At 52.0% G+C, this 25,649-nt stretch overlaps 2 protein-coding genes across 9 annotated transcripts in view; one reads left to right on the forward strand and one right to left on the reverse strand.

The window, feature by feature from the left end:
* Window positions 1–8,695, reverse strand: LOC125155797 (translation initiation factor IF-2-like). 2 transcript variants are annotated; one of them, XM_047841475.1, is made up of 2 exons: window positions 8,211–8,695; window positions 1–990 (listed from the first exon to the last, which is right to left on the reverse strand). In XM_047841475.1, exons 1-2 carry the CDS (start codon window positions 8,693–8,695, stop codon window positions 525–527), a joined length of 951 nt encoding a protein of 316 aa, XP_047697431.1. In that variant the 3' UTR covers window positions 1–524. The 2 variants fall into 2 exon arrangements, with proteins under 2 accessions (XP_047697431.1, XP_047697432.1); XM_047841476.1 differs by lacking the exon at window positions 1–990 and adding an exon at window positions 7,741–7,978.
* The window catches only part of TPM3 (tropomyosin 3), a 23,068-nt gene continuing 6,093 nt past the window's right edge, over window positions 8,675–25,649 (forward strand). For 2 of the 7 annotated variants that reach the window (XM_047841478.1, XM_047841483.1), the window contains exons 1-7: window positions 8,675–8,807; window positions 15,173–15,306; window positions 16,881–16,998; window positions 17,115–17,185; window positions 17,846–17,921; window positions 19,263–19,325; window positions 19,495–19,564. In XM_047841478.1, coding sequence (XP_047697434.1) covers window positions 8,676–8,807; window positions 15,173–15,306; window positions 16,881–16,998; window positions 17,115–17,185; window positions 17,846–17,921; window positions 19,263–19,325; window positions 19,495–19,564 — 664 coding nt within the window. In that variant the 5' untranslated portion in view covers window position 8,675. Of the gene's footprint in view, window positions 8,808–9,510; window positions 10,045–15,172; window positions 15,307–16,880; window positions 16,999–17,114; window positions 17,186–17,845; window positions 17,922–18,482; window positions 18,559–19,262; window positions 19,326–19,494; window positions 19,565–20,822; window positions 20,906–25,649 lie in introns of those variants that run through there. The other 5 variants (XM_047841480.1, XM_047841482.1, XM_047841479.1 and 2 more) reach the window with 4 other exon arrangements.

Consider the following 25,649-nt stretch of genomic DNA (forward strand, 5'->3'; position numbering starts at 1 on the left):
TGATCACATCAACTGTTTCCCCGGGTCATAGCCACCCAGCCAGCCCCTTTTCCTTCTGGAGCTGGCACCTTCTCCACCTCCAGCCCCAGAGGGTCCGGCCTGGTTCGAGATGGCCACACAGGAGGCACCGCCAGGAGAGTCAGATCCCTTTTATCGGGGCCACCTGAGGCCTGCCTAATCAAGCCCCGAGGTCAGTCTCCTTCTGAGAGAACTGCTCCTCTTCTACATCAATGTCCCCAAACATGAGGTGCTTTTTGCTCCTGTCACTTCCTAGCCTCTGGTTCACCAGGGTAGTTGAGGCTCCCAGAGAAGGGAGCTGAACATGGGGGTGAGGGTAAGGCTGGTGGTCACGAGAACAAGCATTACACACACACCCCGCCCCCCCCAGTAAGAGCCATGGGGAGCAAGGACACGAAACGACACCACAGGGTTAGCATGGGGCTGCGCGCCCTCTTGTCAGCCTTCCCCTGGAGGGCCGGAGGCGCACAACGGGCATCGACTGGGGCTTTGGACAAGCTATTGATCTAGATCAAGGGCACTGTGGAGTGGGTATATGTGTGGGGCAGGGTGGGGGTGGGAATCTGGACTAATGGGAACACGGACACATGGAACAGGCCTGGGGCTGAAGCAGGGCACCCCCGCCCACCCCCGCACGGCCACCCGCTGCAGCTATAACTCGGGCTCCGTTCTGCCACAGCGGAGACACACCCGCCTGCCGCATGACGGTCAACAGACCTGATCCTCCTCAGAAGAAACCCCCCCGGCGGGGAGCCAGGCTGGACCCCTGTGAGGGAAGACGCTGGGAGAAGAGCACCAAGGCCTGTGGGCTTCTTCCTGGCAGAGGGGCTCCGCCCTCGATCTCCTAAAGTCTTCGTTTCAGTTCTGCCAGGCAGGGCAGGCCATATACCTTCTCCGGAGCCCAGGCTGGAGCCCGCCAGGGGCACAGGTCCCTCACCTCTTCCGGACACCCAAGGGTGACTTTGAGGATGCCTGGAAGACATGGGGAGAAGGGGAGAAGGAACAAGATGATGGAAGAAGCGCGCTGGAAGTTTCTCATGGCCACTTCTCTGTAGTACTTCAGAACAGGAGGACTCCAGGATGCTGTGGGCTGAAAGGCCCTCAGCAGTCTGGCGGGGTGATCTGGAAGGTTAGGAGTTCCGTTCGAAAGGTAAAGCAGGGTGTACAAACACCCCCCCCCCAAAAGGCCCTCCCCCAGAAAGCCTCAGGGCAGTGGGAAGGAGGCTGGGGAGGGCAGGCGGCTGGGCCGGCCTTCAGTGCCATGGGCGCGACATCAGGGCGAGAAGCTCTGTGTGGGAGCCCTTGGAGAGGATAGGTGTCCGGATGTGGAGCCCTGCCAGACAGGCTTCCTGGTCTGGGCCAACGTGATCCAGCAAAGGCCAGGCGCTGGTGGGAGAGGAGCTGATACAGGGACAGCACGAAGGGCAGACGAGTGAGAGCCAGCTGTCTTGGGAGGCAAAGAGCAGGGGTCAGCGTCCTTCCCCAAGGAGATGGCTCTCCATGTAGGCAAGCTTGGTGGCTGGAGGGGAGGAAGGCAGACGACCACCAAAACTCTCCTGCCGGCTTCTGTGTGATATGTTTGATATTGGGTTGTTTAATTAGGAACCAACTAAATATCAAACATATTCTTACAGCAGTGGGCAATTTGGCATCAACCTCTGGGGCCCCTTTACCGAACCGCTTATCTCCAGGGTCCCTTCGGAACACCGGTGGCTGCAACTTACGTGGGTCTCACTCTTAGGCTGGAGAGCTAGTGCGGGAGTACAAGAGCAGCAACTGGAGTTGCAGTTCGTCCCGTATCTTTCCCTTTTACTGGAAGGGATGTAGCTCTGATCTTCTGTCCTTGTATTTTTTCCTCCTTATTCAATACTGCCTCCACCCTTATTCACTGCTGCTTCCTGGCCCTGGGACTCTCTTGTTCACCAGTCCTGCAGCGAGGGTCTTTGGTTTCTCTGCTTCCCTTCAAGAGTCAATTGATAGCCTCTCTGCCCATCCACCTCTAGTGACTGGAAGACCTCAAGAGTAGACTCCAGTTTTGCCCCGTGCCCTGGTGGGTGTCTCAGTTACCCCACTGCTGGGGCTTAGTGTTAACGCTAGCCATCTTTCCTTGACATATGACTAATTAGACACATTCATAGTCTTCTCTGATGGCTCTGGTCACCTTGAACAGTGCCCACCTCTCCCCTGGCATATTCTCAGATTGTGTGGCACTGGTGTACTGGGATCAATTGCCACCTGTCAGTAACAGGCTCCAAGTGGAGGAATGAACATGGCCTGGAGTCAAGCCAGGGAGAACAGAGCTGGCACCGATGAGGACTGTGATGTGTGGATGGCGGTAGGTTGGGTAAGGAGAGAGCAGAGGACAAGAGTGGAGAGCAGCACAGCGCTTGGTCAGTGTGGGTATGAAAGTTCTACCTAAAGACCACTGTGGGCAAACAGAGGGCATGGTCCCGCCCAGATTACTCTGGTCCTCCCCTGCTTCTCTCCCCCACCTCACTTGAAGCTCTGGGAGGACCTTCCAGGGACCGACGGCCACCGCTTACTGTGTCCCTGTGGCTCTTAACGGGGAGGAATGATGTCTCCCTGCCAATTAGAGACTCTTGAAATAGCACAGTAATTTGATCTGGGGATCCGGGGCAATTGTCAGGGATCATCACGAGTGACCTCTCCTTTTTCACTGTTGCTCAAGCTCCCTGAATGCTGGGAATCAAAAGGTAAAACCCAACCAGTGGCCTTTGACCAGCATCCAGCACAGAGGGGGGTGAGGGTGATGGGGAAACGGAAGGGCAACTAGGGCCCTCTGGGTGAAAGCTACGCTCCTAGAACTGCCAAAGTACCCTCCTGTATTTCAGCGTTCTCCCCTCCCCTCGCTCTTTTCAAACACCCACAGAGCTGCCCAGAGGGTGGAACGTGCCAGGGTCAGGGAGAACCTCTCCCCTCCCCCACTTTCCATTGTCTAAAATCAGCCTCAGCTGTTCCCCAATTTTTCTTTGCTGGTGATGTCAGTCCATCAAAGTATCTCACCCTGCGCTCCCCCAGGGAGAACAATAATGGGATGGAAGGAGCTGGAAAGACCATATTAGGATCAAGAGGTGGAGCCGTGAGCAGAGATAAAAGGCTCGAGCCTGGGGGCCGCCTAGTCACTCAGCCAGCTGCCCTCCTCTCCTGCCCTGGCCTCCAGTTCTCCAGGTTTCACAGGCGAGCTCACCAACAGCCACAGCTCATGATGGAGGCCATCAAGAAAAAGATGCAGATGTTGAAGCTGGACAAGGAGAATGCTCTGGACCGGGCAGAGCAAGCTGAAGCGGAGCAAAAGCAGGCAGAAGAGAGAAGCAAGCAGGTGGGTGCTGGCACCGCTCTCTCTTGCCTGCCGGCGAGCAAGACTGGGAGATGGGAGAGGGCTCTCGTGGGAGAGGCAGTGACCACCAGCCCAGCTTGTTCTTTGGGCGGGAGGGACTCTCTTCTTCCCCAGCCGCACCGGATAGGCAGAGGACATCCAGCGTCTCAGCTCCAGAGCGCCCGTGTGACCTTGGGAAATCCAGCAGCCCCCTCTGAGCCCTGGTGTGTCTGCCAGATCTAAATGGGGTCGATCGTGTTCTGGGAGAACCCAGTTTCTAGAGGAAAACGCGGGGGCTGGGCACACAGGATCTCTTTTCCCTTGATCTTTTTTGAAGATTTTACTTTTAAGTAATCTCTACACCCAACGTGGGTCTCGAACTCATAACCCCGAGATTAGGAGTCACATGGCTCTACCGACTGAGCCAGTCTTGAGTCACAGGCATCTACACCCTTACCATCCCAGGGTCTTGGATGAAAACCCACCATGGCTTGGTCATCTTAAGGTCAGAGATCCCAGGGTCACAGGTCAAGGCATAACTCCCAGGGCAGTTGGCTGGGAGTGGCTAGGGAGAAAGTGTGTCTCTTTGGGAACGAGCACAGGGGTCTGTCAGGGCTTGGGAGCCCCCGGTCTGGGCCTGCTCCATTGTGTGTGACTCGCGGGGCTCCTGCAGCTGGAGGACGAGCTGGCGGCCATGCAGAAGAAGCTGAAAGGGACAGAGGATGAGCTGGACAAGTACTCTGAAGCTCTGAAGGACGCCCAGGAGAAGCTGGAGCTGGCAGAGAAGAAGGCTGCTGACGTACGTATGACAGAGTCGGAAGGTGGGTTAATCCGCATGTGCAGAGCGCCATGTTGATAGGACGAAACCCCACGCTTGGACACATACATACTTGTGGATCCAGGGTGTAGAAACAGATGCTCGCGTGCATTTTTGCACACAATCACATGCTGACATACCCTCCCGATGGCCTGTTCATTTGTTCTTAAATGTCTCATTTTTGTCTCATCCTCAACCCAGGAACTTCACTATGTTTCCCAGGACCAGACAAAGGGAGGGGTCTCCAGGTCCAGACTGCTATCACTTTTCCCACCTCCTCCCCCATGCCACATTCCTCGCTTTTGTGTCCGAGCCCTGGCACGTAGATATGGATATTAATAGGGAAACTCTCATCTCTCAACCGCCCAGCAGAGCCAGCTCAGATTTCACAATGGGACAAAAGAGGTCACAATGACCCTGGCCCTCTATGGGTTTATTCATCTGGGCCACTGTGGGCACCTGCCCTTGTGCCACGGAGACACCACAGCAAGCATTGCTCATGACGGGCTGGGTAGCAACAAGGAGTCTTACAGGGGAAAAGGGGTCACCAGACCTTACTCTGTGGCAATGACTCACTCACTCAGCTTCTCTGCAGTTGGGTTCAATTTTTCCATCTGAACATGAAATAAATTGTTTTTTTCCACTTCATGTTTATCCCGTCACCACCTACTTCCATTTACCCTCGAGCTTAAAGCTTTAGCACAACAGTAAATGAGAGGCGACAAAGGAAAGATGTTTGGAAGAAAAGTGACATAACAGCAACAAAAGAAAGTGTGGGATTGATGGAAATACAGTCAATTCTTAGCACGGAGTTAATAGGAAAATAGGAGCATATATATATACATGTATGTATGTATGTATATACCCACACATACACATATTTTTAGGAGCACATATACTTTTTTTAATGTTTATTTATTTTTGAGAGAGACAGAGCGTGAGCGGGGGAGGAGCAGAGAGAAAGGGAGACACAGAATCTGAAGCAGGCTCCAGGCTCTAAGCTGTCAGCACGGAGCCCGATGTGGGGCTTGAACTCACAAACGTGAGATCACGACCTGAGTGGAAGTCAGACACTTAACCGACTGAGCCACCCAGGTGCCCCAGGAGCGCCTGGTTTTGGAAAATAGACAGAGTGGGTCATTCGCAGATGTTTCCAGACCCTCAAGTTTGGCCTCTTTGCTCTCAGGCCCATCATCTCCCCTTTGGCACTCTGCCACCTGCAGTGGCCAGGGAACGTAACGAGGGCTGTTGAACGTATCCTGCCAGAGGTCAGAGATACAAAGAGGATCATATACGTTATACATATTTGTCGTTTCCAAGAGTTTAGTCCCCTGCAAACTATTAATTCTTCCTTCTTGGAAAACTGCAGAAAACACAGGTTACCTCCAGAGGTTTGGGCAGATGCTTGATGGCCTGTTGGAACTACCTGACCAAGGTTCCGGGTCTAGATGGATAGATGATCTCTCTGGCTCATAGGGACAGAAGTTTTCGCAAACTGGCAGTGTCGGGTTAAGGGGAGTTTTATGAGATGTCGGGTGACGACGCTCCTGGAGAGTCTAAGGCTAAAGCGGCAGGTATGTGGGTTGGAGGAGGTGTGTCCAGGAGCAAGGAAAGGACAAACAAGTCTAACCTTCGATCTTGGGAGAGAGAAACACAGAGGCTCTAGATGATACGATACCCCTATTTCACTGGGAAGATAAAGGGATTTCCTGGGGATGAATTCTGTCTGTCCTACGCTGTTGCACATATACAGACACGCGCTGTCATCCCCCACCCAGACAGGGTGCGTTCAGTATATTCACTCGAAAGTAGTTACTCATGTTTATATAGGAACCCACCAAAACCCATTCAATATGTAGTATGTGGGTAGAAAAACTTGTTTAACTTCTCTCCCCCTGTTAGCTTTCCCTACAAGTCAGCGAGTACCCTCAGAGGTGTGCCCGAGGCCAAGAAGTGGGGGAGGAAGGCTGTGAGCAGCAGGCAGAAATACGTTAGGCTAGGAAGGAAGCAGGAAGAAAGGTTTTTTTTTCTCAGAGCTGGGGTTAGCAACCTTCCACCTGTGAGCTAAATCCTGTCACAGCCTCGTTTTGTACAGTTTTACTGCAACGACACCATGCCCGTTCGTTTGCATATCATCTACAGGCGTTGTCCCATGGAGCTCAACACACCCCGTGGCCTGCAAAGCCAGGAAAACTGTACTGTCTGGCCTTTCCCAGAAAAAGTTGGGGGATTTCTGCCTCAAAGAATCAGAGAAGGAAAGTGAAGTGTTTATAGGAATTGGAAAAAGTGCTGAATAAGGAGGAAGCAATAGGTTTGAAGCAGAGAGCAAGGGTCAGAGTCACCAGCAACACGATGTCTGCATCTTCGGGGGGAGGGCGCGCGTCCAGTGCAAGTGTCCCGGGAAGTTCACAGCTCAGCTCCTCCCCTCGAGGCTAACAGGGCAGATTACTCTGATGTGGATATAAGGGCAGGAGAGGGAGTGGCGGGAGTCAACGACTGCATGTTCACACAGGGAGTTCTGGTTATCTGAGCAGCTTTTCTGGAAAGCACAGGATTTGCTGGATTGCTTGAAGAAGGAAAAGGGCAAGGGTATGGCAAGGTCAGTACAAGCTTCACCTTTTCATCCCTGAATTGTCGGAAATCGTTTTCAAAAAATTGTAACAAAGCATACATCACGTTTGCCATTTTAACCACTTCTAAGGGTACAGTTCAATGGCAGTAAGAACATTCACGTGTGTCAGGGCTTCTCAACCCGAGGTGAAGTCAGAAGCTCATTAGGGTAAAGCAAGGGGAAAGAGGAGTGCAAGGTTAGGACAAAAGAGTAATACCAGACGTCAGAGGGGTGGGGGATGGACACAACACCTGCTGATACATTGTTGTACTGCTGGTCACCAGGAAAACATTAGCACTGGGCCCTTTGCTGCCCGTCCATCACGCCTTTAAAGGGTATCAGGAGTCAATCCACCTGTCTCCCTGGATCAAGAGAAGATTATGTGTTCACATCTACCAGACTCAGGAATACAGCGGTGCCCCGAGCAGCCTTGGGTTGGTCTGCGTTGAGGGCGCCGGCCGCTTCACTAGGGCAAAGGGAGGTAAACAGCGCCCCCTGCTGATCATCACCCAGATGCCAAAGGCTCACTTCTGTTTCCATCTTCTCTCTGACCGGACTTCTCCGAGAGGAGCTGGAAAAATTCTTAGGCCATCAGGGTAGAGTTTACTCCCTGTTCTTCCCTCCCAGTTCCAGGAGGGAAAAAACAGTACACAGCGTACTCTACCAAGCAAATTATTTACTGTTTGAATTGTTTCCTCTAAACAGCTCATTGCTCAGTATTTCTAAAAGGAAATAGGAAGAGGAAGCCTCTGGAGGGAGTTCTCTTCAGAACCAGGCATTGAGGGCAGCACCTGTCTTACCTACCAGTCATTTCAGGGATCAGGAGTCTTAATCCCGAGTCCTGCTCCGCACCATAATTTTGAGGGGAAAAGAGAGTCGCAGCAGAGGAGACATTTGTTATGATGGCTTACAGGGAAGGCAGGCGTACAGTACAAACAAGTAGGAGAGAACAGGAGGTAAATTTTTCAAGTCTCTTTACTATTGTGCTTCCAGAAGTCCCACGTGGCAGGGACTGGGAGGCAGTTTCTAACTCAGGGCACCTGAAGGTAGAAGTGGCAGTGAAACTGTTTAGTTATCACCGAACAGAGGCTCGGTTCCACAGGACGTTTGCTAGGCACTCACGTGGCTGTTGCACAAAGGGTCTGGTAACAGTGATCTGTAAGAGAGGACTCCTTCCTGATAAAATCTTTCTCACCTGCACAGAGAAATGTGACGACTGATCACCATACCTAAATTACTCAAGGTTCGGAAGGCCTGGCAGGTCGGTGAATCGCTGGTGCACAGTGACCCTCCAAGGTGACGGGGGAAGGACGAGATCCGTACCGATGCCAAGGGAACGAGAAGTCCGCCATCCTGGCCTTTTCTCTCACCCCCGGAATTCCCTGCCTTGACTTTCAGGCGGTGGGCTAGGGTGGGAGAGAACCTACCTGGGCCCACCCGGAGCGGAGCGGAGGCTGCAGAGCCGGGCTCTTCTGAGGCTGGGGCCCAGCAAGCCCTGGCCTGTCCCGGCACCCGAGTTTGGAGCCTGTGTGCGGTGGGTGGAAGCCGGGGCGGCGTCGGGTGCGCGGTGAAGGCGGACGCCGCGCGGCCCGGCGGACCTGCTGCGGGGCAGAGGGCGGCCTGTCGCGCGCCTTCCGGTTGCCATGGTAGCCCGCGCCCGGCGCTGCCCCGCCCCCCTTTGCTGGGCTGGGAAAGGCCCCGCCCCGCGCTCGCGCCGAGGGCCGCCCGCCCGGGGTCTGTCGCGGCAGGGCGCGGCGGTGACGCCACATCCGGGCGGGTGGGCGAGTTCCGGTATTTCAGGGAGGAGCAGGCGGAAGTGGGGGTGAGAAGCGGCTGCAGCGCCGAGCGGAGGAGGCAGGAAGCCGAGAGCGAGCAGGGGCTGGGTGGGCACCATGGCCGGGATCACCACCATCGAGGCGGTGAAGCGCAAGATCCAGGTTCTGCAGCAGCAAGCCGATGACGCCGAGGAGAGGGCCGAGCGCCTGCAGCGGGAAGTGGAGGGGGAAAGGCGGGCACGGGAGCAGGTACGGAGAGGGCGAGGCGCGCGAGGGGGAGCGGGCGCTGCAGCGGCTGGGACCCCGAAGGGGGGCCCTTGGTTTCGCGGCGGAGCGCGGGCCGCGGGCGCCGGCTGACTCGGAGATGAGGTTGGAGGCCGGCGGATGGGTGGGGCTCACCCGCGGCTGGACCTGAGGCGGACGAAGGGGGAACTGGGCGCTCGGGTGAGCCGGCTTGACCTTTGAAGGAACTGAGCCTCGCGGGGCCTGGAAAGTGGTTTTCCTCCTCCTCCTGTCTCCCCGCTCATTCATTCAGTCCTTCGGAGGCTGGCGCGGCCAGGGGAGGGGCTCAGCGGCCTCTCCCTCCCCCACTCCTCGGTGAAGGGCGGGGTGTGGGGGGGAATTCGCTCTCGTTAGAGGTTTCCGGCCCAAGGGGGGAGAGTAGGTGGGTGCTGCTCTGGCCTGGGAGGGGCAGGGCCGACTTACTGTGCAGGGGTGGGGGTGGGGGTGGGAACCGCCGGAAAGCCCCCGGCCTGGCCTGCTGGCAGCCTTTCCGCTCCCTCCTCCAGCTCAGGAAATGAGGCTGCAGTCGGCTGAGAGGAAGCGCGGTGCCCTCCCTGGAGGGGGTTAAGGCCACAGCACCGCCTCCCGTCCTCCGGCCTGGGGCTCTTTCCTTTTGTGGGGGCAACTGCTAAACCCACTGTGTCAACCGCCGCGAAGCCGCCCAGGAGGAGTTGGTACCTCACTCACTATGTTAGTGCAAATGTGCGAGCCAACAAAACTCGCCTGGCCCTACCCCTGACGACCTGGAAGGCGGGGACTTCTGCAGGATTCTGGCCTTTATTGCTGAAGTGTAATCAGTGCAGGCCCAGCCGGTCAAGAACACTTCTTCCAAGCGCAGCTGATAAGCCAGTTGGTGTGGCCGAGACTCGGATTGCGTGCCAATTTCTGTCAAGGTTTCTGGTTGACCTCGGCAGTGTGGTGCGTGCAGACAAAATAATGGTTCCAAGGAGCCTCTGGTGACGCTCTGTTGTTTCCCAGTTACCCGCCACGGTGTCTCTTTTTATTAAAGATAATATTGGCTCGGCTGGAAGTTGGAACATAAAATGATGATAAAATGAATGGTGATTCTCGAAACTGCTTTCTGCTTAGAGGAGGGCCAGTAATTTTAGTAAGCCACAAGACTTTCCAGGGTCTAGGGTACAGGCTAGTGGGTGGAACTGATCTCCTGACTTGGTTTTGGAGAATCTGGAGGCTGGAGAGAAAAGTAAGTGTTGCTGAAATGTGAAGACCTTATGAGGAACTTCTGTGGTTTTTTGGTATTCCTTGTTGTTCTCTTGCCTGGTCAGGTTTGTTTTGTTTTTTTTTTTCCCTGGCTGCTCCTCTGGGGAGTGGCTGAGAATTACTGTTTTGGGGGGAGAGTGGGAGATTGTTAGAATGCTCTTGTTTTTCTACCTGGGCGTAGAAATGCTGGGGTCTTGTCTTCTCTGTCGTCTTTTTCTCAGGGGATTTCCCCCATGGTCACGATATATATTTTTGAGTTTATTTTACCTATTTTGAGAGCGAGAGAGCGAGTGTGCCCACAAGGGAGGAGCACAGAGAGGGAGAGAGGGAGAATCCCAAGCAGGATTCACACTGTCAGAGTGGAGCTCGATGTAGGGCTCGAACTCCCCAACCGTGAGATCATGACCTGAGCTGAAATCAAGAGACCGACTGAGCCACCCAGGTGTCCCAGTGTGAGTAGCTTCTAATTATCAATTCAAGGGAGATGGACTGGCTGGGTGACTCGATGGCTAGTGACACTTCTCGTCTCCTTTGTTCTGGAGACTAGATCCCCTTAAAGAAGGCAGGGTGGCTTTTAAAGAACCGGCCATGTGTTGAGCTGCAGAGTGTTAGGCTCAACATTGAAGTGTGGGCACCCTGGGGATAGTTCTAGGGTGGGTGACGCCCCTTCGCCCCTCCCCTCTCCCGGCCGGATTCCTCGCAGGAAAACTTGGCCTCAGTTTTCCCCTGGTCTTCCAGGTGGTAGGCAGAGCAGTGAGCACCTCCACACGTTCCTTAAGGTTCCTTCCTCAGTGCCTGCCGGATTTGCTTACTGAGTTGAGGTCTAGTGAGGAAGTCTTCAGATGGGGAAGTAGGGTGATAGTTAAAGGTTGATGAAACCAGTTTCTTCTTTCTGTTCCCCAGCTTGAGGGAGCTTAGCCGTTTGGCTTTCTGCTCTGGTGAACTTTGAACTCCTCCTGAGGAGGGAGGGGTGCTTGGGCTTTGCCTGTTACCCTCTCAGGCGTTCTGGAGTGTGGGTTGGGCAGCCTCCTCCTTCCTCTGGAGCTGGAAGCTGGGCACTCCCTGATGGTATCTCATGCTGTTTGTGGGATCATCACTTAATTATTTTTCTGGTTGCTTTGTGTGACCCTTCGCTCTTTGTTGGGAAGCTGGGTGAGTCCAGAGCTGAGACTGCAGTTGTTCTGGGAGCCGCCTTTCTTTTCTGCTGTTAGTCTGGAGACTGACCTTTCACAGTGTAGCATCATGGCAGGTCTACTTTCGGTTTTGAACCTCCTTTGCAATTCTTGCTAAACTTAAACAGGGGGCATAAACATAATGTTCAAATGCATCCTTTTTCCTTACCTGTTTGTTTTGTTTTTGATGGTGGTAACAACACACGTAACATAAAATTTACTATTTTAACCATTTTTTAAATGTTTCTTTTTGAGAGAGAGAGAGAGACAGAGCGTGAGCAGGGCAGGGTCAGAGAGAGAGGGAGACAGAGAATCCAAAACGGCTCTGAGCTGTCAGCACAGAGCCTGACGCGGGGCTCGAACTTAAAAACTGTGAGATCGTGACCTGAGCCGAAGTCGGATGCTTAACTGACTGAGCCACCCAGGCGCCCCTATTTTAACCATTTTTAAGTTTACATACAGTTCACCTTATTTGTTTTTAATACCTCTCTCTCCTAACTTACTCTGGTATTTCCCTCCTTTTTTCTGGTCTGAAAAATTGAGAAACACTATTGAAGAAGCGAGTGAGCTTTAAAACAGCAGGTTTTGGGGCGTCTGGGTTTGGGTGGCTCAGTTGGTTAAGCGTCTGACTTTGGCCCACATCGGGCTGTATGCTGACAGCCAGAGCCTTCTTGGGATTCATTGTCATTCTCTGTCTCCCTCCCTCCCCCTCCCCCCCACCCTCCCCCCCCCCATTCATGTGCACGCACATGTGTGCTCTCTCTCTCTCTCTCTCTCAAAATAAATAAAAGCAAACCTTAACAAAACAAAACAAAACAGGCTTTTGGCCCTATTCCCCATTTCCAATCTCTGGGGGGATTGGACCGCCTGTTGTGTGGCTCTCCTTTTGCTGGGTCGGGTGGACCCAGCAACAGGCTTTATCACCTTTCTTTGGTTTAGGTTTACTTTCCTGCTGATTACCTTTCTCTTTCCCTCCGGTTGGCTGGCGCACACACTCCTGGGGCGAGGCAAACAGCCCTTTGCTCTGGAGTCTCCACCTTTGTTTACTCTGTGGCAGATAGCTCTGCTCCCTTCCTCACACCTGCCCCCCCCCCCCCCCCCATGACTTTAAAGTCCCTAAGGACACAGTGTCACCCCGGGTAGATACACTTGTGTGGACACCGTGAACCCCGGAGTACTCCTTTCTTCACAGGCCCAAGCCTCACTCTTCCATTACTGGTTTCCTTTGATCAAAATTTCAGCTGTGGCTTTTGTCTAAAAAGAGAAACCCCAGAGTGGCAGAATGCCAGATTTAGGCTAATCCCCTTCTGTCCTTGGCCCTGATTTGCCTCCGAGCACCAGCGCCCCAGCACTTCCTTGCCTTGAGGTGTGTGGCGCGCCTGGGGAATGTCTTCTGTTTGGAGGATGGTAGCACTTAAGCCACGCTCTTTTCACAGCTGAAGCTGTGGCCAGCCTCCTCCTCCTCCCCCTTCTTCTTTTTGTTCTTCTAACATTTATTCACCTTTGAGAGACAGAGAAAGACAGAATGCGAGTGGGGGAGGAGCAGAGAGAGAGGGAGACACAGAATCTGAGGCAGGCTCCAGGCTCCGAGCCGTCTGCCCAGAGCCTGACGTGGGGCTTGAACCCATGAACGGCCAGATCATGACCTAAGCCGAGGTCGGGTGCTTAACCGACTGAGCCATCCAGGCGCCCCGTGTGGTCAGCCATCTTCTAATGTGGAGGATCCTGTTATTACCTGAAGGAAAGACCTCAGAGTCTGTCCCCCAGGCTGGGCAGAGGTGGATGGGCTGAAAGTTCAAAACCACATCTGGACGTGCTAACCCTTGGGTAATTAGAATAGCACAAGGTTTAATGTTTCCTGTTCTGGTTTGCAGAAGGCCGTCCCACCCAGTGTCTTGCGGGACTTGATTGACCCAGAAGGGATGAAGGGATGGGTGTTGTGCGTAGGTTCTGGCTTGAAGGAAAAGTCCTCCCTTATTCCCTTAGACATAGTCCTAGATCTCGATCCTGCAAACTTCTGTTTCTTTGTAAAGAGAACTGATCTTCTGTAGGAGGAGCAGAAAGAGAACAGTGACTGGCGTGCCCCCCCCCCCCCCAGGGTCTCTGAAGCTTTGGTGGGGACACCCCGTGGCAGGTTCTGCATTTGATATAGGCTCCGTCAGTGTGTGTCAGTGTGTGTGTGCGTGCTCTTGCTCTCAGGAGGGCACCAAGAGGTGCCTTCTCCTCCCTCTTCAGCCTTGCGAAGAATTCTATTGTAATTGCTGATTCGTGGGAGAAACTGCCTGCCAGATTGTTGTCATGGAAACTGTACACCCTGCCCCCGTAGTCTGTTATCTTCTCCATTTGGGAACTACTGGTGAGCTGGATGGAGACTTAGATTTTATGAGCTTCCTCCGAATCTGGTTCAATTCTTTTTTATAGTCCTAGGCGTTTGACGGAGGGAGATGGGGTAAATCATCGCACCGGCCGTGATTTATTGGCCTTGCCTGATAGCTTGACTTGTTCTTGTTATCTTGAGTCGTTGACCTTTTTGGACTTGTGAGGTGAAATGTGTCCGAAGAGACATCTGTTTTCCTGGAGGAAACAGGATCAGGGAATACTTGTCTTTGTGGTATTTTGAACAGTATAGTTAGAGACACAAACGGGTTCTTGGTAACTTCAGCTTATGTGGACTCGTGACTTTTCTTCTGTGGGTTGGTGGTTATATAGCTCCAGACCCTACGGGACTTTGAATCTCCCATGTTTGTATTTGGAAATTTTTGTTAATAAGCTGATTCTTAACAGGAGTCTTTTGGGCTGTATCCCTCCCCATAGGGGCTGGTGACCCAGATTATTTCTGTAGCTGCTCCCACCCCTGACTGCCAGGAGGAAATCAGGGTAATGGAATTCAGGCACAATCTGGACTGTAGAAGAGAGATCATGTTAACCAAGCACTTGGATAAGCATCTGAACTGGGTAGCATGCAGAGCAGGTGGAGTCCTTGCATGGCTGAGGCAGTCCGTGTGCTAGCCACCGGGAAAGGTGCAGGGACGAGAAAGGCAGTCATGACAGGGGGGCTTTTCTGCCAGCGGAGTTCATCTACACGCAGGCTGCCTCCTTTCCCCGTTTCTTACTCCACTGCCAAGGAGGAAGCATGGGGCGGCTTGTGTTCTGGCCGGGCCTTTGTGTGGGCTGCAGAAAGGGAGAGGACTGACAGCAGCCGGGAGGAGGCTGAGGCTGAGGGATGACCGTGGCAGTAGAAGGGAGTCACAGTTCAGAAATCTGCAGGACACGGAGTGGACACGGAGCAAGCATTCTCTTCTGCGCCGCCCCTCCTCCCCCGCTCTTTGTATGTCAGGCAGGTAGTTGTAGTTAGAAGAGCTCCTTGGTGTCACCTTTGAAAAGGTGGGGGGTGGGGAGCAGGTTGCAGGGATTGGGGGTGGGGTGGGTAGCCCAGCGTTGCATCCTTCCGCGTTCTGGTCTGGACCGTTATTCTGAAAAACGTTCTCTTGGCTAGTGAGTCCCCTGGTGTATTAGAATAAGGTCATTGGAGGGTTAACAGTTTGACTTCGGCAAATTAATAGATAATCCGAATTCCTTCTGATTTTTCCACTTTACAAGACACTTGAAAGCAGACTGCAGAGAGGGCAGGACGCCCGAGCTCAGGCGGGAGGAGCCCTTCGCCAGACACCTTTCCTGACACCAGTGTGCTCAGGAACTTGACCCAAGTCCAGAAAGGAGGCGGTGCTATGTGGCACTGGGCTGGGCAGGGAACTGTGTTTTAAACCACTCTTCCTGTGGAGTGCACCGAAGTCAGCTGGTGGGAAAGGGGGAGATGGGCGTGTGTGCGTGGTGTCCGTGTCTGCGCTGGGACAGGCGTTGCCGCATCGGACCCTGCCTTCTGCTTGGCGCTCAGCCCCAGTCTCAGTCCTACTTCTGTCCGTTCTCATTCAAACACAGGCGGAGGCCGAGGTGGCCTCCTTGAACCGTAGGATCCAGCTGGTAGAAGAAGAGCTGGACCGGGCCCAGGAGCGCCTGGCCACTGCCCTGCAAAAACTGGAGGAAGCCGAGAAAGCCGCTGACGAGAGCGAGAGGTGAGTAGGGGAGCCTGTGGGGTGGGGCGTGGGGTGCAGAGGGACCTGCAACACTCAGGTCAATGCATTTCACTTCAAGACAGAGTGAGGGTTCCCTGGACTCCGTGACCTTTTGCAATTGGTGTTACCCTATAAATTGATCTAATGGTTGTTAAAGAGGGCCACCAGGATGGCCTCCACTTAGTGGATCGTGGCCTTATTTGTGAGACGAGTTCCCCTAAAGCAGTGGTTCTCCAAGTGAGGTCCCCGCCCAACAGCACCTGGCGCTGGGTGAAAATTCAGGCAGACTCTCCGTCCCTCCCCTGATCTAAGAGTCCGAAATTCTGGAGATGGAGCCCAGCGATCGGTGCTGAATAAGCTTTCTTAACCTTGGCCTCACCGTTCGAATCATGGGGGTGAGGGGTGGGGACCGTTGGGGAGTTAAAAATACTGCAGTGCCTGGAGTTATGTCCAGTTCAGTTAGAGCCCATCGTGAGAGGGGTGTGGGTGGTGGTGATGGTGTTTAGATTTTTTGTTTTTGGGTTTTTTTTTTAAGTTTATTTATTTATATTGAGAGAGAGTGAAAGAGAGAGAGCACAAGCAGTGGGGGGTGGGGGTGGGGGACAGAGGATCTGAAGCAGGCTCTGCACAGACAGCAAAGAGCCCAATGCGGGTCTTGAACTCACGAACAGTGAGATAATGACCTGAGCTGAAGGCAGACGCTTTAACCAACTGAGCCCCCCAAGCGCCCCCTGGGTGTTGATGTTTTTAAAGTTGGTCTGATGATTTTTATGTGTGCCCAGGGTTGGGAACCAAATCACAGCTCACCTTTGTTGAAAATAGTCAATTGCCTTCTTGCCGCTGTGGGGTAAACCAGAACAAAGGTGTGTGCTGACATGCGTGGGGTCAGACGAAGGCTTTCAGAATCAAAAATGCCCTGTCGGACGGACATACGTTGACATCGTGCTGCTGGGAGAATGTGTCGCGTGGCTGTGTGCGCTCTATTACAGAGCAGGGTGCAAGTTCTAGAAAGGGAGGAAGGCCTGGTACACAACAGGGTAGCGTGTCATTCTGTTGGGGTTTTCTCTTCGTGAAACATTTCTGGAAACTTTATGAATAGGGTTTTCCTCTGGTGAGCAGGACTGGAAGGGCTTACTTTGTGCCCTTAAACCATACCCTTGAGTATTAAGTGTATATTATTATTATTATCATTTTAATTTTCACTTATTTATCTATTTACTTACTTATTTTAGAGAATGAGAGCGCGAGTGAGTGAGGGGCAGAGAGAGGGAGAGAAAGTGCAGAGCCCGATGCGGGCTCCAGCTCACCAACTGTGAGATCATGACCTGAGCTGAAGTCGGACGCTTAACCGACTGAGCCACCTGGGCGCCCCTTAAGTGTGTGTTATTTTTTTTTTAAGAGAAAGCTAATTTTTTTGAAAAGGTTTTAAAGAAAACAAACTAAGATGGGGAGCTGTGGGAGTTCTTGGGTGGCAGGTAGAGAGGGGCCGGCTTCTAAAGGTGCCATTCAGGGCCCCTGAGGGTGGAGCTGGTGGCAGACCCATCAGGGCCGTGTCTGTCCTTACCGTTTGGCAGAGGCATGAAGGTGATTGAGAACCGAGCCCTAAAGGATGAAGAAAAGATGGAGCTCCAGGAAATCCAGCTCAAGGAAGCTAAGCACATTGCGGAAGAGGCGGACCGCAAGTATGAAGAGGTGGGCTGCCTCGTGTTTCCCCCTTCTCCCCAGCGTCCTTGGATTTCTGAAAAGAGCCACGGGGGAGGGAGATGGCTTCCTCTTTGCTTCACTGGGCCGTCCGGGGTCTTCTGTAGGTGGCTCGGAAGTTGGTGATTATCGAGGGGGACTTGGAACGCACAGAGGAACGAGCTGAGCTGGCAGAGTCGTGAGTATCTTGCTCCCCCGGTCTTGCCCTCCCGTTCGGTCCCTTCCCCTTTGGCTTGCGCATTAATGTGAATAAACTAGTGTTCCTTCCACCTTGTTAAACAGGGCCTAGAGAGTGGGCTTTTTTTAGGCCCTGAGAATGGCTACGGGCCCTTCTTACTCTGGACTAGTGACAGGTGCCAGATGAGCTTCCATCATTTCTCGTAGGGGCAGTTTGCAAATTGAGGGAAAATAAGGACTAACGAGCAGGTGGTGAGTGGTCACCTGGCAGGCCCTACAGGGTCCTCCCACCTGAAGTCTGCTTCTCCTTGACACACTGCCGTGGCCGTGCCGGCTCGAGATTTGTCTCTTTTGTACCGTGTGGCCAGTCGGGGGGGGGGGGGGGGGGGGGGGCCTCAGGGCGAGGGCAGACACGAAGAGCTCCCCCGTCGGCACCTTCTGGGCCTTGTGTAACAAGTCAGTGCTGATGCATATATATCTGTGCCTCCTCTCCATCCCCTCCCAGACATGACACACCATGTCCATGGCGGTGTTGTCTTCCCATTTTTTGAAAAACAATTTTTTTTTTTCGTTTTGCTGCTTGTTTTCTTGCTGTGTCCTTTTTGACCTTTCTCCCTCCCCACAACCTGGCTTGTGCGATCCCCGTGACCGTCACTAACAGCCGTTGCCGGGAGATGGACGAGCAGATCAGACTGATGGACCAGAGCCTGAAGTGTCTGAGTGCTGCTGAAGAAAAGGTACTAACATTAGCCCCCACCCCCGGCGAGGTTACGTGCACGTGCACGGCGTGGTTTCGTTGGGCTTGGTTTTTGTTCTTTGTTTTGCAGCTGCCTCCCCTCCACTGGTTGGTTTGTTGAGTGCCTTCTCACCTCTCCGTGGAATGCTCCATTCTGTTCCTCTTACTTGCCATCTTTCATGTCTTCTTTCCTAGTTGCTTTACGCCTCTGCGCAGGGTCTCTCCTTCCCTGGGGTGATCCGGGGGACTATTTGGGTCGGGCGTACGTTCCCACCTCCACCCGAGGTAGACTCGTTCCTGTAGTGATTTTTCTCCAGGGTTTTATTAGTGTCCGACATCCTGGGTCCTAGCCCAGGAGGGCCCAGCGTCTGTCAGGCTCTGCGGTCCGGGGGAGGGAGGGCTGACACTTGCTCAGGTGACCTGGGAACTTCTCTTTTCCCCGTATGCCTTCCAGCTCTCTCTACATATAGGTTCAATTCACGTCTGTGTGTCTCTCTCTCCCTTTTTTTTTATTCTCGCCTTCTTCCCCTTTCCTCTCCTGCGGTATGTAAAACATTCACAGTAAGTGTTCTGAGCTGGAGGAGGAGCTGAAGAATGTCACCAACAACCTCAAGTCTCTTGAGGCTCAGGCGGAGAAGGTAGGGGCTGGTTGTGACAGTGACAGGCTCTGGGGCCTGGGCCCACCCAGCCCTGCCCTTGATGAGAGACTGGAGAAACCCAGTCCTTACATAATCTAGTGAGACATCCTCGTCATCCACATCCCGGGATTAACGCTAATTCCCGTGTGCTCTCGTCGCTTTAGTTCAGGTCACTTCGTGGTCTCAGGTGCTTGGGGGTCATGTTCTCCTCAGGCTGATACTGATGTGCTAAATAGCAGTAATCATGGGTCCCCAGAAGTTTTCTAGCAGACCAGTGGGGTCAGCAAATAGTAGATCCGAGACCTCATAAGCGATCGAGACAGAGGACTCCTCTTTAGCGTCACGTGGGACTGTTTCGGCCACGTGGCTGGCCTTGGGGTGTTGCTGTACCTCCTCGTTAAACAGGAGGAAGGAAAAATGACCTCGTTGGGTTGATCGGAATAAGGTCAAAGCTTAGGTCCATTTTAAAGGTAAAAAATCCAGAGGATTCTAATTTGAGGGTATCAAGGCCTTAAGGATGTTGACTTGTGGATTTTAATGATCTCTTGTCCAGAAATGGGCCTTGCTCTTTTCTCGTGGGCCAACCACACATTAAAATCTGAGAGGATTTCACTGGAAGAGGGAATGTGGTGGCAGATGGGGTGGTAGGATTGTCTGTGTGAGTACGTTCTACTCTTAAACTTGCATTCCAACTTCTCTTACAGTACTCTCAAAAGGAAGACAAATACGAAGAAGAGATAAAGATTCTTACGGATAAACTCAAGGAGGTGAGCTGAGGGAATTCTGGGGAAGGAATCAAAATATTTAGAGGTGTATGAGGCCCTAACTTGGACTTAGACGAGCTGGCTTTGATTGTGAAGGGTGTACAGGTAGAAGGTGGAGACACAGAACTATTCTTGCTCATCTCTGACTCCGTCTGCTGTCACATTTCCCCAGGCGGAGACCCGTGCTGAGTTTGCCGAGAGGTCAGTGGCCAAGCTGGAGAAGACGATTGATGACTTGGAAGGTATGGAGCCTGGGAGCGGGATCAGAGCTACAGAGGAAGACCTTGCCCGTTGACCGCTTCCCTCCTTCCCTGTGCACCAAGGGGAGTCGGTGGGGACCTGGCACACGTCCCGTGCCCTGTCCTGTGCCACAGCTAGGTGAAACGGGTCAAGACCCGGAATTGGAGTTTTACACATACACCCTCTTCCTTTTAGTCAGACTTTGTCTAGTATTCTGGAATTGGCATCCTTCTCTCGGAGGAGACTGGTCATGGCTGCATTTACCTCCAGTTGGCTGGTCTGAAATGGTGGTCTCTGGGGTGAGATGGTGGCCATACTTTGATGGCAGTGAGAGCACGTATTACCCCACGGCTACGTTCGGCCATCCTGTTCATCGCTTCAGCTGTGGGCGACCTCTCCAGGACACACGGCTGTGGGATGTCCATGTCTCAGAGCTGGCCAGTCCGAGGGGCTTTCTTTTTTAAAAATTTTTTTTTTCAACGTTTATTTATTTTTGGGACAGAGAGAGACAGGGCATGAACGGGGGAGGGACAGAGAGAGAGGGACACACAGGATCGGAAACAGGCTCCAGGCTCTGAGCCATCAGCCCAGAGCCTGACGTGGGGCTCGAACTCCCAGACCGCGAGATCGTGACCTGGCTGAAGTCGGACGCTTAACCGACTGCGCCACCCAGGCGCCCCATCCGAGGGGCTTTCTAAATGCGCTTTGTCCCCATGTTTTGGCGGCCGTGTGCACTGTAAGAAAGGACGCCGTGCTTTGAGAACTCTGACATAAACTCTGGGTAGCACACCATTCTCTTACCTGGGGAGGGTTTGGGGGAGCAGCCTGCAGAGCAGAGGGGCCAAGAATACTGGTCTTGATCGGTAGATAGAGAAGAAGTGTCTGAATCTTAATGTGTGCTTTCTCCTTTCTCTGTTTTCATCAAATTAAGTGTTATCCCTGCTGGCAATTGGATTAACTGGGTGGGAGTGGTAGCTGCTTGAGTGCATTTGGTAGCAAGAATGTCTAGTCACGGCCGTGCCTGGGTTCTCCACCCTGACTGCAGTGGACTAGAGGCGGCAAGAAGCCCAGTGGTCTGGGTGGGGGGCAGAGGATCTGAAAATGGCCTGTTGTGGCCGCCAGGGTGGATGTCCTCCTAACCTGTGGTATTAGACCCACGGTCACACTTCTCCTAATTTCTAATGATTCCCTCTCTTCATTTGCTTCTGATACCTTGCACTCTGTCCCCTGGTTCCTCCCTGTGTTCCTGTGCCTGTCCAGATGAGCTCTATGCCCAGAAACTGAAGTACAAGGCCATTAGCGAGGAGCTGGACCACGCCCTCAATGACATGACCTCTATGTAACTATCTGACAGCAGAGCGGGGCTGGGGCCTTGGCTCGTGGGTGGTGGGGGCTCCAGGCTGTGCATAGTGTGCTTTGGTTTTATCCTCTGGAAACTGGGGTCTTCACTCTATCTTTAAACTATTGGTGCTGGTTACTTGTTGGCAAAAGCTGGGGTGGCATTTGATATTGAATCAGTTGTAGCACCCTGATCGATGTGTGATTTTTTTTTTTTTTTTTTTTAGGTATATTTTTGTTCATAGTCCCTTCATTATAACCATGATTTTTCTATTTGCTTCTCAAATTTAGTCTTCTCAGAGGGGACACCGCTGAAGGTAGAATTATGTCATCAGATAACTAAGAACGTAGGGCCCAGAGAGCCAGTGACTTGGGCCCTAATGTTGATTGCATGACAAAATTCAGATCTCCTGTGTGTATGTAATTTGTGCCTGGTATTGAACTTCAGGAGAAACACCCACGATTGGAAATCTCAAATTCAGCAAAGAATTAAGCCGACTCCCAGAGCAAGCCAGGCGGTAAAAAGCACCAAAAAAGAGTTACTGGGGACTTCATGCGTTTGCTGTGGACCCCTGACCCTTGATGCTAATCCACCTCTTTGTATCTGTCCTACTAACCCTGAGAAGAAGCCAAATGACTCAGGCTATGGTATCTGGCTGCCTTTTCTCCTTCCTACCGCCTTCTCTTCCCTTTTCTCCCAAATCGCTGTGTGATTGATGCTAGTCCTTCTTACCTAGAGTCTCCTTACTTTTTCATACAGATAACCATCACCGTTTCTGCTCTGTTCTGGATCTGCCCCCTTTCCTCGGGGAACCCAGCGCCCCACTCTCGCTCTGGATTCCATTTGGGTCGGCCTGGCTGGTCCCCAAGGCATTAGGATGTAGGGGGGGCACAAAGCAACTTATGTATTCTTCCACCCATCCCCCCACCCCCCCAAATTAAAATGTTAAGCTGCTGGAAGCCTCCTGCCACCCTGCATTTGTGTCACTGACAAAGCTGCTGCTGTCCCTGAGGAGGAGCCTTGGGGGTGTGATGTGGGGAATAGCTATTGTAGGCTCTCTCTCCTCTGACTTATATAATCAAAGCCACTTTTGTGTGTGTCTATTCTTTCTTGACATTTAAGCTCAAGTGATTGGAGTCTGTCGGAGTGGTGGGCTAGCAGAGGTTCCGGGCGGGGGCATGTAGGCCGCGGGAGGTCTTTCACCTCCATTACTTGGAGGCTCCCGTCCTTTTCAGTTAGTTCCTCCTCCTCCGATAGGGTCCCAGTGCCTCCCGATACGCTTTCTTGGCCCTTTTTTCAGTGGCTCACATGGTGCATCTTCAGAACACCTGATGGTCTCAAATGTGTTACCACCAAACTTGACTTATTAGGTCATCCCAAGTCACAGAGAAATCCATAGAATTTTCAGCAGTTCTGTTTGTTCGTTCAGACCCTTCTAACACTCGAGGTATACTGCCGTTTGCCTGCCGGCACGTGGTAGTGGAACATGAGACGCGATCCACGGCTGTGATTGGGAAAACTAAACAACCAGTCCTACATGTTTCAAACGGTTTATTACATACATAAAAATGGTAAATTTCTGTTAGTAAAACTGTTCCTGGTTTACGTTGTGGAATTACATGACAACCTTTTGCAGACTCCTCTTCCAGTTTGCACAGCCGCGATGGCTCAGCCTGGGTAGTGCAGCAGGCAGCTGTACTTACCCAAGCACCCGAGTGGCGTTCACTCAGCACCTCGGTTTCTCAGCAGATTATATATTTAAAACTTTTCTTTTGGCCAGTGAGAGCCCGGGGCAGAGGTTTGCCCTAATCTAAAACTTTCGGTTGTATTGAATTCAGGTTTCTTTCTGTTCATACCATTCCTTCTTGCTACACAGCCTTTGGGATTAAGGTATAGATTGATTTATTCAGCTAACGCTTAACTGGTGTCTTTTAGGCACAAAGAATTACGGCGGGACAGAAATAATCAAAGATGGAGGCACCGTCCCTATTTTTAGGTTGCCCAGAATCTAGTAGAGAGAGAACATATATGAAGCTACAGATGATCTGTGGCTTAGCCACAAATACCAAACTGTGGGAATTCAGAGGGGACGAGGTTGGTTCCAGTGGGATGGTAAGGAGAGACTCACAGAACGAGGCACATAGTAGGTACTTAATAAACATGCTAAAACTTGCTTTTTCATTTCTACCGGGTTCTAGAAAATTGGATTCCTGACAAACAGATTTGATTGAGGGATAGTGGATATTGAGCATTTTGGTCAAGGACCGGCAGAGGAGTAGAGGCATAGATAGAGACAGGAAGGACGTAGCTGTAGAGGTAGATGTAGACAGTAGGGGCAGGCGTGTGCAGGACTCGGGTGTGGAGTTTTTTTAGTTTGTAGGCGACGGGGATGCCACTGGGGGTTTCGAACAAAGATACGTTCTGATCTGAGTAGCATAGGAGAACTGATTCTGCAGCTAAGTCAGTGTTTCACAAGGAGAGCAGATTATCAAAGTGGCCCATTAAGACGGTGATTCCCAAATTTCAGTCACTTGCGTGCTACTTGGTGGCTTTTGCCACATTCCTGTGCTCCCTACATTATTTCTTCATATTTACTCTTGTTTTCAAATTTGTCTTACTCTACATAATTCTCATTTGAAATCAAAAGTTTGATGTGTGCTAGTGATTTTTCCTGATGCACATTAAAGCAACACAGCAAATACGTTTTTTCATTTTTTTAACGTTTATTTACTTGTGAGACAGAGCATGAACGGGGGAGGGTCAGAGAGAGAGACGGAGACACAGAATCTGAAACAGGCTCCAGGCTCTGAGCTGTCAGCACAGAGCCCGACGCGGGGCTCGAACTCACGAGCCGTGAGATCACAACCTGAGCCGAAGTCGGACGCTTAACCGACTGAGCCACCCAGGCGCCCCGCAAATACGTTTCTTAAAATTTTTTAATGTTTATTCATTTTTGAGGCGGGGGGAGGGGCAGAGAGAGGGGGAGACACAGAATTAGAAGCAGGCTCCAGGCTCTGAGCCGTCAGCACACAGCCCGACGCAGGGCTCGAACCCACAAGAGATCGTGACCTGAGCTGAAGCCGGACGCTTAACCACCTGAGCCACCCAGGCGCCCCGCAAATACGTTTTTTTGAAGTTCACAAGTATATGCTTCCAGAGACCTCCTGACATAGCACCAGCAGCGAGTATGCTCCCTAGTTGGAGAACAACTAGGGTAGGTCATTTCGGTTTTCCCAGAGATAACCCTCCATACAGAGACGGTGCTGTGAGCGGCACTCAGCGTGAGGAGGAAAAGTCAACACTGACTGCTTTCGAGCCTAGGGACGTGGTGGCATTAAACATGTAGAGAGGTCACCTGGGCCTGGTTTGAAGAAGAAAGAGAAGGTAGAAGAGAATAGAAGTCTGGGAAACTGGCAGGCATGCAGGTGAAGACAGAATTCGGGGGTTGAGGGGACAGACGGACGTGAGAGAGACTTGGAACTCCATAAAGGGCGGCAGGCAGTTTAGAGCAGGAGAGTACGTCAGAATCCTGAAAGACCGCTGCACGTGTAAAAAGGAGAATGCAGCAAACAGGAAGCCCCGTGCGGAGGAGGAATGTAAATGGAACTGGGTGGAGGGAGGACGCAGGACAAGGTGTGGTGATCATATAAACATTTACAGCTGGATAATTGCCAGAGCGTCTCCACTCCAACAGGTTGTGAAGAAAGAGAACTCGAGAAGAGATGTTGTCACTGATACTTTATTAATTTGAGGGTGCGTTTTGAGCATTAAGGTCAAGGAGCAGAAGAGTGAACTAGTGGAAAGAAAGTAAAGGCAAGAAATTGAGCCCAGAGCAGTGATGGCCAGTACAGCAGCCGCCTGGCCACATACAGAGCCTGCTGAGCGCTCAAAACGTGGCTTACGTGATTGAGGAGCTAAAATTCTGATGTTATGTGCTTTTAGTTTATCTAAATATAATTAGCCACATGTGGCTAGCGACTGCCTGCTGTGTTGGATAGTACGATTCTAGGTGTTTTAGTTTTGGGGCAGAAAGAGTTGACTGGACGCAGAGAAAGGCTTCTTGCAAAAGAAAGAGGTATGTGAGAATAGATAGATGTTCGGAAAAAAGTGAGGTCTTTTACTTCCGGTCGCCTGTCTCTCTCCCTGGGCGTGACTGGTGTGAGGGAGGACGGAGCCAGCAGAGCAGAGTGAAATTTGAAACAGTGTGTGGTGCTCAATTCAGTCTTCCATTTAATACAGAAGCCATCCTGTTACTGGGGCCTGGGGACTGGCTATGGAAATGGGGTCAAGAAGCCGCATTGGTAATCCCAGGGCAAAGCTCTTGATCTCTTTAACTTTTCCCTCTTAACTCTTTTTTCTTTTTTTAAGTTTATTTATTTATTTTGAGAGTGAGAGAGAGCGCGCACGCATGCACGTGCATGAGCAGGGGAGAGGCAGAGAGAATCCCAAGCTGGCTCCATCTGTGCCGAGCCCAAGACCGGGCTCAAACTCATGAACTGTGAGATCATGACCTGAGCTGAAATCCAGTTGGATGCATAACCAACTGAACCACCCAGGGGCTCCCCATCTTAATTTCTTTTTTTTTTTTTTTTTTTTTTTTTTTTGAGGTATTGCATAATTCGATGATTATTTATTTATTTTTTTTATGAAATTTATTGACAAATTGGTTTCCATACAACACCCAGTGCTCATCCCAAAAGGTGCCCTCCTCAATACCCATCACCCACCCTCTCCTCCCTCCCACCCCC

The sequence above is a fragment of the Prionailurus viverrinus genome, chromosome F1 (genome assembly GCF_022837055.1).
Source record: "Prionailurus viverrinus isolate Anna chromosome F1, UM_Priviv_1.0, whole genome shotgun sequence".
In the NCBI taxonomy this organism is placed as follows: domain Eukaryota; kingdom Metazoa; phylum Chordata; class Mammalia; order Carnivora; family Felidae; genus Prionailurus; species Prionailurus viverrinus.